Source organism: Aulonocara sp. 'chitande type north' Nkhata Bay, linkage group LG5 (assembly GCF_057382095.1).
Source record: "Aulonocara sp. 'chitande type north' Nkhata Bay isolate Kocher_YH1m ecotype deep benthic linkage group LG5, A_spYH_male_GT1.1, whole genome shotgun sequence".
NCBI lineage: Eukaryota > Metazoa > Chordata > Actinopteri > Cichliformes > Cichlidae > Aulonocara > Aulonocara sp. 'chitande type north' Nkhata Bay.
Genome location: NC_141348.1, coordinates 26,538,349 through 26,550,077, shown reverse-complemented (window position 1 = coordinate 26,550,077; position 11,729 = coordinate 26,538,349). Strand labels below are relative to the sequence as shown.

The 11,729-nt window shown below is 42.2% G+C and overlaps 1 protein-coding gene across 1 annotated transcript; it reads right to left on the bottom strand.

Annotated features, from left to right (window-relative positions):
• Positions 1-1,549: 1,549 nt before the first annotated feature.
• Positions 1,550-11,214, bottom strand: LOC147330792 (dual specificity protein phosphatase 7-like). The gene is made up of 3 exons (XM_086292599.1): positions 10,229-11,214; positions 8,210-8,638; positions 1,550-6,000 (listed from the first exon to the last, which is right to left on the bottom strand). Exons 1-3 carry the CDS (start codon positions 10,635-10,637, stop codon positions 5,684-5,686), a joined length of 1,155 nt encoding a protein of 384 aa, XP_086148725.1. The 5' UTR covers positions 10,638-11,214; the 3' UTR covers positions 1,550-5,683.
• Between the last annotated feature and the right edge of the window lie 515 nt (positions 11,215-11,729).

The window sequence follows — 11,729 nt, the reverse complement described above, 5'->3', positions numbered from 1 at the left end:
GCTATTTTAGTTTAGTTAATTTGTTACAGGTTGCTTTAACACAGGAATTTTGCTAATTCTGGGATAAACAAACTATTTATATGTTATTCTTTGACTATTTATCAATCCATCATGAAAAACGTCAGAAAACTTTTTGTCTTTTTCATGATGAATATAGGCTTTATATCAGTTTCAAATGATTTTCTGATTAATTTAATTTGTGTAATTTAGATACTGAACCTTTAAAATGTAAACATTAGGTTCAGTCTCTATAAATTACATATAGTTTATATGTAATATATGTATTTTGTTGTACAGTTATTTTATTTTTAACTTTAATTTTTATATTTTATTTTATTCTTTCCTAGTTAAATTTACCCTTTATTTTAATTTTCATATTTATTTCCTATCCTATTCATAGTCTTTTATTTTAGGTCAGGAGCAGTTGTCTAAGCATTTCACTGCATATCGTACTGTGTATGACTGTGTATGTGACAAATAAAATTTGAATTTGAATTTATAAGGTATTCGGCTGTTAAGTGATGACGTGACGAATCCTACTTCCGGGCCTAAAGTAGTGTGCGTTTAATATGGCTTTTGTGTTGTTAACATGTTTAATGTTTTGTATTTTCTTCTATTTAATCTCAAAAAGTTCCTAAAACAGTCAGTGATCACTGTTGAGCTCCCTCGGCTTTTATTACCGCTAATCATTTATTTAAGCTCAGTTTTTAAAACCTTAGGATGTAACTACAGCCCAGCCCATGCAGCAGTATATGAATGACTAACCTCGTATTGTGGGTGGATTATCTCAGTTGTTCTCCTGGCTGAAGTTTGGTCCTTTTACAGCATCCTGCCATGCGATTACATTTGTTCCTGACCACCGAGAACACTCACATTAACTTTTATCGAGTGGAAAAAAAGTTAGCTTGTTTATATTATGCTAACATAGCTGTGTCGCTAGCGGTCACGTAGCACATCATTATATACCAGCTAGCCAAACTTCAGTAACCCTACAAACGTCACTGCTGTTTAGTTTTCTGTCTTCATTTATGTTGGAAGTGATAGCAGAGCTGTACGTTTTAATTTGTTTCCAAAACCCCGCAGTCAGGACATGCTATATTGTATTTAGATAGAAGCTAGCAAGCTAACTTCTAACTCCGTTAAATGTCATAAATTCCGTTTTCATGGATGCCTGGATGTTAAACTCAATTGTTTCACCTGGTAGAGCAGAACGCTGATCATTTTATTAAAGATGAAAGACTTTAGACAGTTTTTCAACTCTCAGTAATGCCATAGTGATCGTTTGATATATGGACCTGCAGCGGAGTTTAGGCCCAGACACGGCCAGTGACGTCAGACTTAACGACCGGATAGGGTGTAGAGTATAAGGTAAAAGTCTTAATCTTCAGATTTAAACCAGTTACTAACAGTAATCAGTAATTTCTTAGTGCAAAAATAAACCAACACGTTCCGTGTAAGCGAACAATAAATAGACCTAGTTCTTCATTCACTGTAACTCACAGGTCATTTCTAATATACTTTTGATGATCAGAAATAAAGAGGAAACATGTTAAAGAAAAAAAATATTTCAATATTTATTTGCGGTATAAACATGTCTTGTGTTGATTCAATATACTGACAGAAAGGTGAAACTGCCCCAGTTAACACGCCCCTTCTTTTTATACACAGACAGATTGCATCTTTTTTTAAAAAACAAAACAAAAACTGTTTACAGCACAATACAAAACAGCTATTCAACGTGACTTTGAAGCTGTAACACGATGCAAGATGCATTGTCAAAAAAATCCCTGAAAATTTCCTCATTGAGGTAACATTTTTAAATCATTCACTTTTTCTTTCGCTTTGTATTTCACGCCTCGCTCCTCGCCTCCTCTCGCTCATTCACACCTTTCTCTCCAGAGCACAATTTCACCAAGATGTAGCTACAAGTTTAAGGACACAGAAACGGCCGTTCCCGTGATCTGGCAAATTTACAAACAGAGAAAAACACTTAATTTCTCTTTCATTGTTACAAAGACACACGCACGCACGCGAAAGAAAGAAAGAAAGAAAAAAATCACAAGAAAGCAGCTTGAAGTCAATTGTTTCTTTTTAAATAGAAAAGCTCTGTTCTGAAATATATTTCAATCCCAGGGTGCAAGTGATCAAGTCCTCTGTGTTTTTCCTATTCTATGTGGGATATGACTCCAGACAAGGAAAGTCCATTCAAGCATGGTGGTAGTATTCTCATCTCTGATGCTATACCAGGAGAGGAACTTTTGCATATAAACTCATATATATATATAAAGTATATTCATATTGAAAGGCCACAGGAATAGCATAGAGCACATTATATCAAAACCAAGAAGGAAAAACACCTTAATCACTGTAATTATTCAAGCCAGGTTGGCGTAAGGGCCTATTGTGAAACATAACTGGCATGCTGAACCACAGCTCTGTCTGTGTGGAGCAGTCTGTGTATGTGTCTGTGTGTGTCTTTAAATCTGCAAGTCTTTCAGGTTTGTACTGGACACACTGGCCCTATATTTTGTACACCCCAGGAGAAATGTTACTTCAGTCCATAAGCCATAAATCGAGCTGGATCTTGTGGAATTATATAGAATAGATATAGTACAAAAAGAAGAGAATTTAAAAATGTTGAGGTCTTGGATCTACAAAATACTGCAAAAAAAGGTGTTTTGATATATTGCAGAGTAACAAAGAGGACCTCGTGTGACCCGTTACGGCAAAAAGACAGCTTGTACTCTGTTATTACCGTGCTCTTATTCCAATAACAGATAACAAACCTTTTCTTCTTCTTTCCACACAATTCTTTTTTCCAAAGTGAGATACAAAGAGTATTGAACAGTCAGCATTAGAAACAAGTTAGAAAGATTATATAAGGCCAGCTAAAACCAACCCTCTTCAGATTCCCCTGCTGTGCTCGCAGAAAACACCGTTCGTGGTTTCTGTTTAGACAAACGTCCACATCCCGACTTTGAATACGCAGTTTGCTGTGAACACTGGACCTCGTGCAAAAACCGCCTTGTATGAGGAGATCTCTAACTCTAACCCGACAGCGTGCTCTATCGATAGCAAACCTCAGCATCTACCACTTAGCCCTAAAGCTGGACACATATCTCCACGGTATTCATCTTTTCATATTCACTAGTATATGAAAAACAACCTGTTTGCAGGTTGTGAGGTTTCACAACATTTCCAATTTTGTAAAATCAGACTTCTGTTCAATACATGAGCAAGCAGTGAACATGACCTCCAGCTTTTTGGGGTCACTGTTTCCTAACAACAGCTGCCTCAGCATCTTTATACTGGTCCCTGTTGAGCTAAACATATCCCCTGCTACACCTGGCACAGAACACCACCTGGACTGCTTTGCTTTAGCAGGGTGTTTTTGTTTTTTTGGGAGCATACAGCTCTCTGATTACAGCTGCAAATAGCAGGTTATTTCTCTTCTTTTTTCTCAGGGATTGTAATTACGGACATTGCTATATTTGTTGTTTTTTTGTCTGCTGATTTCCGGCAGCAAGACTTTAATCTCCGCAGCGTGACCCTCTGCTAGGAACATTTTTGAGCATGAAACTTTGGGGGTTTCAACTTTAAGGAGCAGACTTTCTGATTAACAGGTGGTGTTCACAAGGCTCAGCTGTGCAATTATAACACGTCCGCACACGAAGAAGACGAAGAAGAAAATGTTCTTTCATGAGGCCCAGTGTACCTAGAAGTCCAGTTAGCGTGGTGTTGTTTGGAGTCTTTCTCAAAAATCACTGCGGGTTTGCTGAAGCGCTACAGATGTGGACGCTGTCTCAGAAAACGCTTTGACTACATGCTGTGTGCCACTGCGTTCAGCAGCAACAGCAGTTAAATAAAACGGTCCTCATTATTTGTCTTTCCACCTGGTAAAGTAACGTCCAGCCTGTGGTTGAGTCTACTGTTAGAGAGCATACGGCACCACAGCATGCTCTGGTATACAAAATAATAAAGATCTGTTTAATATTCATTTGTGTTTAATATAGCTTTCATATAATAATATACCCAAGGCTTAAGGGTGAATCAACTCAGACAAAGCTTTCTTTGACAAAACGAGTGATCCCTTCTTTTTTTAGTTTTTAGAAAGACCTTTCCTCTCAATTTCCTCCAACGCTGTTAAGGGACGTGAAACTGCTGAAGTAAGTGAAGTCTAGCGGAAGCCAGTCCCAGTCAACCAGACCAGAATCCAAACACAAAGACCAAAGTAAAGCCCCGACCCGACCCCCCACCCTCGGTCCTGAAACACACAAGAAGCTAACATAGGCCAACAAAACTTTGGGGTGCAGGTTATACATTTGATCTGCCCAAAAAGTACCTCAGTGACCCAGAAATGTTAATACTGACTTCCTGTCCCTGATCCGTAACCTCTAACCGAGTAACCCTTTTTGGCAAAACGTGCTGGTGGAACAACTGTGTTGATGAAATCAATAACTGAGGAACTTTGACCGAAACTGACTTTTTGACCGAAACGAAACAAATGATTAAAATCTTCAGAACAGCTGACTGAAACAACTGGATGAACAGTCATATAGGGAAGGAAGAAGGAACTGGGAAATGCGCTCGAAAACAGTTGGCCAAGTGTCAAACACGCAGGAGTAATTTCTCCCATCTCCAGCCGTGAATCAATTCCTACTTCCAGCCTGCTGCTTGTTTTAACCCCTATCCCTGCTCCTCTGCTCAGGGCCCAGTTTTTGCTCCCTCCCCGCTGAGCCGTGCAGCTGTCAGGACTCGTCGCAGCCTGGGACTGACCTCTCCGCTCCTCTTCTCTGAATGTCTCTTTATCTGACTGCTTCCAGCACAGGCCAACAAAGTCAATGGCTACACCACTGTGCAAACTGCATTAGGTCATAAACCTAAAGAAAAAACAAAACTTAAAAAAAAAGACCATCTAAAAACCCATTCCACTTTAATTTTACAATCTCTTAAGCCATTATTTATATGGCTTGAGATAAATATATTTATATATAAGGTATAGATCTGTGCGTAAATGTACATAGAAAATATACAAAAATGCATATAGACATACTGAATTTGTTAAGGACTGCCCATACATTTTCTGCTATGTACGTTAACATACATACAGTACAAACATACATACTGTGTTTATATCGTGTGTGTGTGTGTGAGAGTTAATTCCTTGGTTTTTAAAAACTCTACATTCAGTAGAGTGAGATTTCCTATGAGTAAATCCCAGCTTTTCCACTTGGCACCAGTCACCTCGGCTCGAGAGCCGAGACAAGGAGGATGCAGTCATCTTATAAATCAAGCGCTAAAGATTTTCCGTGTTCCTATCTTTGTATTAAGCTTTCTGTCCTGCTGCAATCATTTAGTTTCTCAGTCAAGTTAAACCTCCCTCATTCTTCGTTTACAAGCTGTTAAGGGAGAACAGCTTTGTTAACCCACAGCATCCTTCTCTGGGTTGAAAAACCCCCCAAAACCCTTTAACGTGGCATCCATGACTCCTCCTGACACGTCAACGCTGCTCCATGGTCAGGATCTCGGACAACGAGCCTCAAGAGGCTAAAACATTCATTAAAACTCTGCTCTCCTGCAGTGCAGCCACTTGCAGACATGGTAACCATACCACCATGCCCCCCACCCCAAATCCTCGTAAGTTGCAATGGGGGCAATCCACATGAAACTGAGACTCTCATTTTCATGTGGATTCTAGGGTGTCCAGTTGAAACACGTTGTGATTGGTCGGGGTGGTGAAGAAGAGCTGGTCGTGCGTCGGCGAGTTCGAGTGGTTGTCACAGGGGCTGTTGAGACCTAGCGTCCGCTCAAAGTCAAGGAGCTGGCCCATGAAGTTGAAGTTCGGGGAAATGTTTGACTTTTTCCGCTTCACAAAGTCGTAGGCGTCATTGAGCGACAGGTTGAGCTTCTGCATCAGGTAAGCCACGGTGACGGTGACGGAGCGGCTGATCCCGGCCAGGCAGTGGACCAGTATGCCACACTTTTTGGAGCGCGCCTCGTCTGAGGAAGAAGGAGGGAACAAGGAGATGAGAACATGAATGAGAGACATGACTACTGACCGTGTTTCATTCTCAACACTGGGAATTAAAAAGATCAATGAATCAGAAGGAAAAGTTTTTCTCTATATATTATAACGCAGACTTTCCAAAGAGCTCGTCGCCTGAGGATGAAAAGAAGGCAAAAGAGTGAAGCAAGTGTACCTCAGACAGGCTTTCGCTAACTGGAGAGCTCCGGGACTTGAGAAGGTTCAAATGCTCAGCTGGCACTATTTCTACTAGATCAGCAAGTAACAAAAACCTGCCTGATACTGGGTCATACTGCAGTGGAAGTGGCCCCACAGTGCTTTAATTTGCAGAGAAACTTTTGAATAACATCACGTGGTCATAGCGAGAACTGACAAACAGTAATCTGTGGCTATCATGAAAACTGAGTTACTTTCTGAGGTACTTTTAAGTCATTAAATGACCAACATTTGCAAACGAGACTGGCTTTTATCATTTAACGCTGCCGTGACTTAACTTCTCGCATATTCACCCTGTGGTTTTCCCCCGGTACTCTGATTTACTCCTACAGCAAGTGACCACATGCTAGATTATGTGGTCGGTCTAAATGAGCTGTAGATGTGAGCCTAGAACAACCAGAATGAAAAATCAGAAGTGCCTCATTGCGATTATTATATTTTCAATCCAGAGTGACCTCTGTCGCTGACGGCAAAGTGTAATTTTTCATTCTGCTTTCTAGCTCTCGGTCTGTAGGAAAACCTGAACAGAAAAAGCATCTTACATTATTAACTGGTTACATCCATCCACCTATCAGTTTCGAGCCCTTGCACTCGCATCTCTACAGGCCATTAGAGTGAGAGTTAAGTGCTCCGTTCCTTCCTTTCTTTTCTCCCTCTCTCTTTCATCTCTCGCTGCCAACGTCTCTTGTTGTAGGATTGGGGTCAGTCGGCTCATGAGCTCAGGCTGCCAAGGCGATGCAAAATTAAATTTATATGTGATGTGCGCTCGCTTTCCGCAACGAAGACAGGGGCAGAAATCCTTGCCCGACGAGTCAAAAACCAACTCGAGAAGCCTCGGAAGTCGAATAAGTAACGGGCTTTAACTGATTACGTCACTTTACTCGTTCTTTGCATGTGCAGTAACGTAAGGATTTTCATTTATGCAAGAAACTTCAACTCCCTCCCCATCTGCATTCTTGCTTTCACAAAAGAAAAAGCACGTACAAACAATAATTTTAGGCATTTAAGGGACCGCAACTTTCAGCAGCGCAGTGTGAAGTCATATCGGCATCTCCTTCACCCATAATTACCCCGTTATTTACAAAAAAAGATCTGCTGTAATCCCTGCTTATTACAGCCAGCTCCATTTAACATCAGCGTGACCCAAATCTGCCACGACCTCTGGCTCTGGCATATGTCTCACTTCCTGCCACCTACAATGAATCATTACTCTAAAGGAAAACAAAAGGGGCGGGGGGTAGAGTCGGTGGTCTGGACAATCTAAGACATGCATGAAGACTTTAGCACTGACTCATCGGCGAGGGAATTCACTCATTCTCTAAAAATTAAGTGAGAAGGAATGACGGAAATGATGGGAAACACTGAAAATGGGACGAGATGAGAACTCTTCTGCGTGACCTCATTCTCAAAGAATCCATTTCCATGTTTTATTCACAGAGTTGCCTTTTCATTCTACGATTTTAAATTCCTGTTTTATCAATCACGGTGAAATGCAGGCTTAGCAAAACCACGCTAACATCCATCTTAAACTGTTTCCAAAGAAGCTATTTATATGCACGACTTATGATTAAAATCTTGGATAAATGCAGCGAGAGTGACTAATAAAGAGCAGATAATAACGGCACTAAATGGACTAGTACTTAAATAGCACTTTTGTAACTCTGTGACTCTAATTGAGCACTTAAAGCCCTGTTTTGTTTTGTTTTTTCTTTCTTTTTCACATTCATCCATTGACATACTTTCATACAGTGCTTTGTTTTTTGGCTCTAATTTATTATACAATCTAATATGAGGATTTTGGACTGTGATTGACAAAACATGCCTCTTAAATATGAGACATTGGGCCCAACCAGCACACTGATTGATAATGAATTTAACTTCTTCAGATCCCTGCCCTGACCCAAAAACACATTTGTCTAAAATAACCTGACGGATATCTGAGACAACTGCACAGCATTCTCCACTCACCTATGAAAGAAATGGCCTCAGGGAAAAACTGAGAGAGGTTTTGGCTCCAGTGATCGGAGATGGGAATCTGTTTGTACTTGAAGTCCCCTTCGTGTTCAAACATGTTGGGCAGGTTGGGCGTCACGTTCAGGATGTACTTGATATTGTACTTGCTGAGCACATCCAGGTTGGCGGAGTCTTTGGCACAGCCCAGGTAAAGGTAGGGCAGGATCTGGACGGGGAACGCTGGCTGGTTGTTGGGGAGCGGACTGCCCTCCGACTCTGTGGCGCTGCCCGGCTCGCGGTCCGATTCCCCATCTGAGCAGTCGGAGCTGATGCGGAGCCCTCCGAGACCGAGGACGGAGGCTGGTGGGGAGCTGCTGGGACAGGAGCAGTCCAAATTGATCTCGCAGTGCTCTGGGTACTCTGACTGGAACTTGTTGAAGCCTCCTGGAGCATGATGAAGACAAAGGAAAAACAAGCAAAAACAAAACATGTTAGTATAAAGCCAAGAAAGCAATTTCACTGGGAGGAGAGGAGGGGGGTTTAAAACTTGTGCATAACCAAAGGCAGGAGGTATGAGTCATTTAACATGAGCCTGGATATGAAGAAATTAACACTGAGTCCAAATAATCTGAGAAAAATTTGGTGCTAAAATTGGCCAAATGAAGAAAATCTCTTCACTCTTTTTTTTTTTTATTACAGTTGCTTCAGATATCAGAGGCGGTATTAAACTTTGAATTGCACGTGATATTCTACGTGTGTAAAAACGCTTTTATTAGATCCACGGCATATTTTCACACACACCCGTGACAGATAAATTATAATAAGTTGGTATTTACGTCAGTCTGAGAGAGAGGGGGGAACAGTGTAGACAGATGTGGCTCCATTGAGAAAAGCTGAGCAGGACAGTCAGCTACAACACTACACAGCTCAGCGGACTTTTTGTGAATGGCAGCTCGAGGCTCGTGACTCCCGTCAAAGATTTCTATTTTCTCGTGGTTAAATACCTCTCTGCTATGGTTATAACACCTCATTTCATCGCCTTTCAACTGTCTTTTTTTTAAACAATGTCGGCTTTTTTCTGTGGGATTTTTCGTAGCCCGTCGTCGTGTCCTGGTTTCAGTGTTCATTCATGAAAAAAAAACCGCTCGTCTTTTCCTGAAGGAGCTCAATATGGCGGGGCGTGTACTTGCAGCGTTTAATTGAAAACACGCCGCATTTGAAACTGCTTCTTCTTTCTTTTTTTAAAGCACTCGATGAAATTACAAGGCGTTGTTGACGCTTTTCTTCTTCCTAAATAATTTCCACGCTTTGCGAATCAATCAATAAATAAGTAAAAATAAAAGCGATGATTTTGGTCGGAAGCAGGAAACATCTGTCGAACAGCTACTTCATTCTGACACTGGATCCGATTTGTTACACACCGCCTGATTTTGTAACAGTGACACTTTATTTTAATATGCGGAACTCATTCAGTGTTGATCAACTGTGTGTGTGTGTGTGTGTGTGTGTGTGTGTGTGTGTGTGTGTGTGTGTGTGTGTGTGTGTGTGGACAGATGAGAACAGCTGGATTTATCTGAAGTGGCGCCACATTTTAACCCCCCTTCAAATCCCCCCTACAAACACTTTATCGATGCAATAATGTTTTATAAGCTACTGATAGGAGTGGCTTGTTCAAGCTTAGCTATGTGACTCCACCAGATAAAATCTGCCTTAAAAGACAATCTGTTCCAGGCGTGCCACGACCCCCCAAAACACCAAATTCACTTAGTGCGGCGTTTAAGTGCAGCATCCCAGGTCTGATAAATCAGTGTGATTTACACTCGCTTTCTTTCCCATTAATTGCAGTGAGTGACACTACAACAACACTAGTCCAGTTCATCTGGGACTGTCTAAGTTAATCAAATCAGAGCGAAATTCAAGCAATTTGCTGCAGTCCACTTTGAGAGGAAGTAGTGTGAGAGTTTTATGAATTAAAAGGCACCAATGCACCACAACCCAAACAAAACCTCTAGATTCAAAGCAATCTGATCTTACCCTCTAGATAAAAAGCCTTGCACCCGTCGTCCCGGAGCTTCTGCAGGAGCAGCCCAAGCACGGAGCTTCCCAGCCCGGACTCCTGCCGCTCCGAGGTCGCCTCGTCGTACAGCACCACCACGTCCGTCTTGCACCTCTTTACAAATTTCTCCTTGTCCTCGTTGTTGGGGATGATGGAGCGAATTGGGAGGTTCCCCTTTTTCAGTCTCCGGAGCATGAGGCCCGGGATGGCCAGGTTGATGGCCGACTCGATGTGCGAGGACTCGTACAGCTCATGGGGTCTGCAGTCCAGCAACAGCAGAGAGCTGGCCCCGGACTCCAGCTCCTCCTGCAGCCACTCCACGCTCTTACTCGACATCATCGTCATAGTCACGATCACAGAGCATCCCCACGAGTGATTAATTCTCATCAGTGAAACGTTAATCCCCCCGTCGCCTGCTGTGACATGAGAACAACACAACAGAACAGAGGAAAGGAAAAGAAAAAAAAAGAAAAAAAAAAATCACGGCGCTAAACTTCCCTTCCCGCGGCCACCACCACCAACGCCACCGCTGCTCCTGCCGCTGTTCCTGAGGGCGCAACGCACCCAACACACACTTCCACACGCGCGCACACACATCCAACACACACGCAGCGATGCCCCTCCGGTGGGAGCAGGAAACTTGAACATGCAGAGGTTTCTTTCCCTCCTTCCTTCAGTCCGATTGAAGCGGAGGTTTGACTCCAGTCCATCGACCGTCCATTCGGTGAGCTCGCTCCAACTTTGACGCGTCCGCAGAGCGACGAAACGGCCCAAATGAACCTCGTTACTCTCTCGGGATGTGAGAGCCGGGTGAGCCGATGATGCTAAAGCCCATGCTTATTGTTATTACTGGACATGCTTGGCCCGTGGTGCGCCTCTGGTTTGTCATTTCCACTGGATGCGTTAAAGAGGCTCTGCGGGCTTGTCACTGAGGAGAGGGAGGAGCGCACATATTTAAAGGCGCAGCGCTGCTTTAGAGTCACAGGAGCACAGTGTAGCTTCACAACATACTATCCATTCATTGATTCTCTGTAGCTTATACTCTGAATTAATAAAAAAAGGCCGACCTAATTCTACAAATTAAAGCCCCACGTCCTCCAACGCTCGTGGACATCTATATCCTTTGAGTCTGTTAAAATCTGAGTCTTTTTTGTGTGTTTAATTTTGCTTTTTAAGAGTTCAGTTGTAAAAGCAACTTTTAAAAACACTTCCTCGTGGTACCATGAATGGTGTTTTAGGGATTAAAAGTTTATTCCCGAGTCATTCCCCTTGTTTTTTGCTTTTTTCAGCCTCTACTTTCTCATCCCAAATGACCTTGTGTCGAGATTATTTTATAGTTTTAACACTCAGTGAAGGTTCAGCCCTTTAAGCAAACATGTGCTCAAAGTTAACTTGTAACTATTGGTGTAAGTGTTGTAAGGTATCAACTTTATTAGGGACACTTCACATTTGTAGCTGTGCTTCCTTAAAGTTTAATCT

Coding starts and splice junctions, on each gene's coding strand:
- LOC147330792 (XM_086292599.1), bottom strand. CDS start 10,637: ATGAGAATTAATCACTCGTGGGGATGCTCTGTGATCGTGACTATGACG. Junction 8,639..10,228: donor CAAGGCTTTTTATCTAGAGG/GTAAGATCAGAT, acceptor ATCATGCTCCAG/GAGGCTTCAACAAGTTCCAG. Junction 6,001..8,209: donor TGAGGCCATTTCTTTCATAG/GTGAGTGGAGAA, acceptor CTTCTTCCTCAG/ACGAGGCGCGCTCCAAAAAG.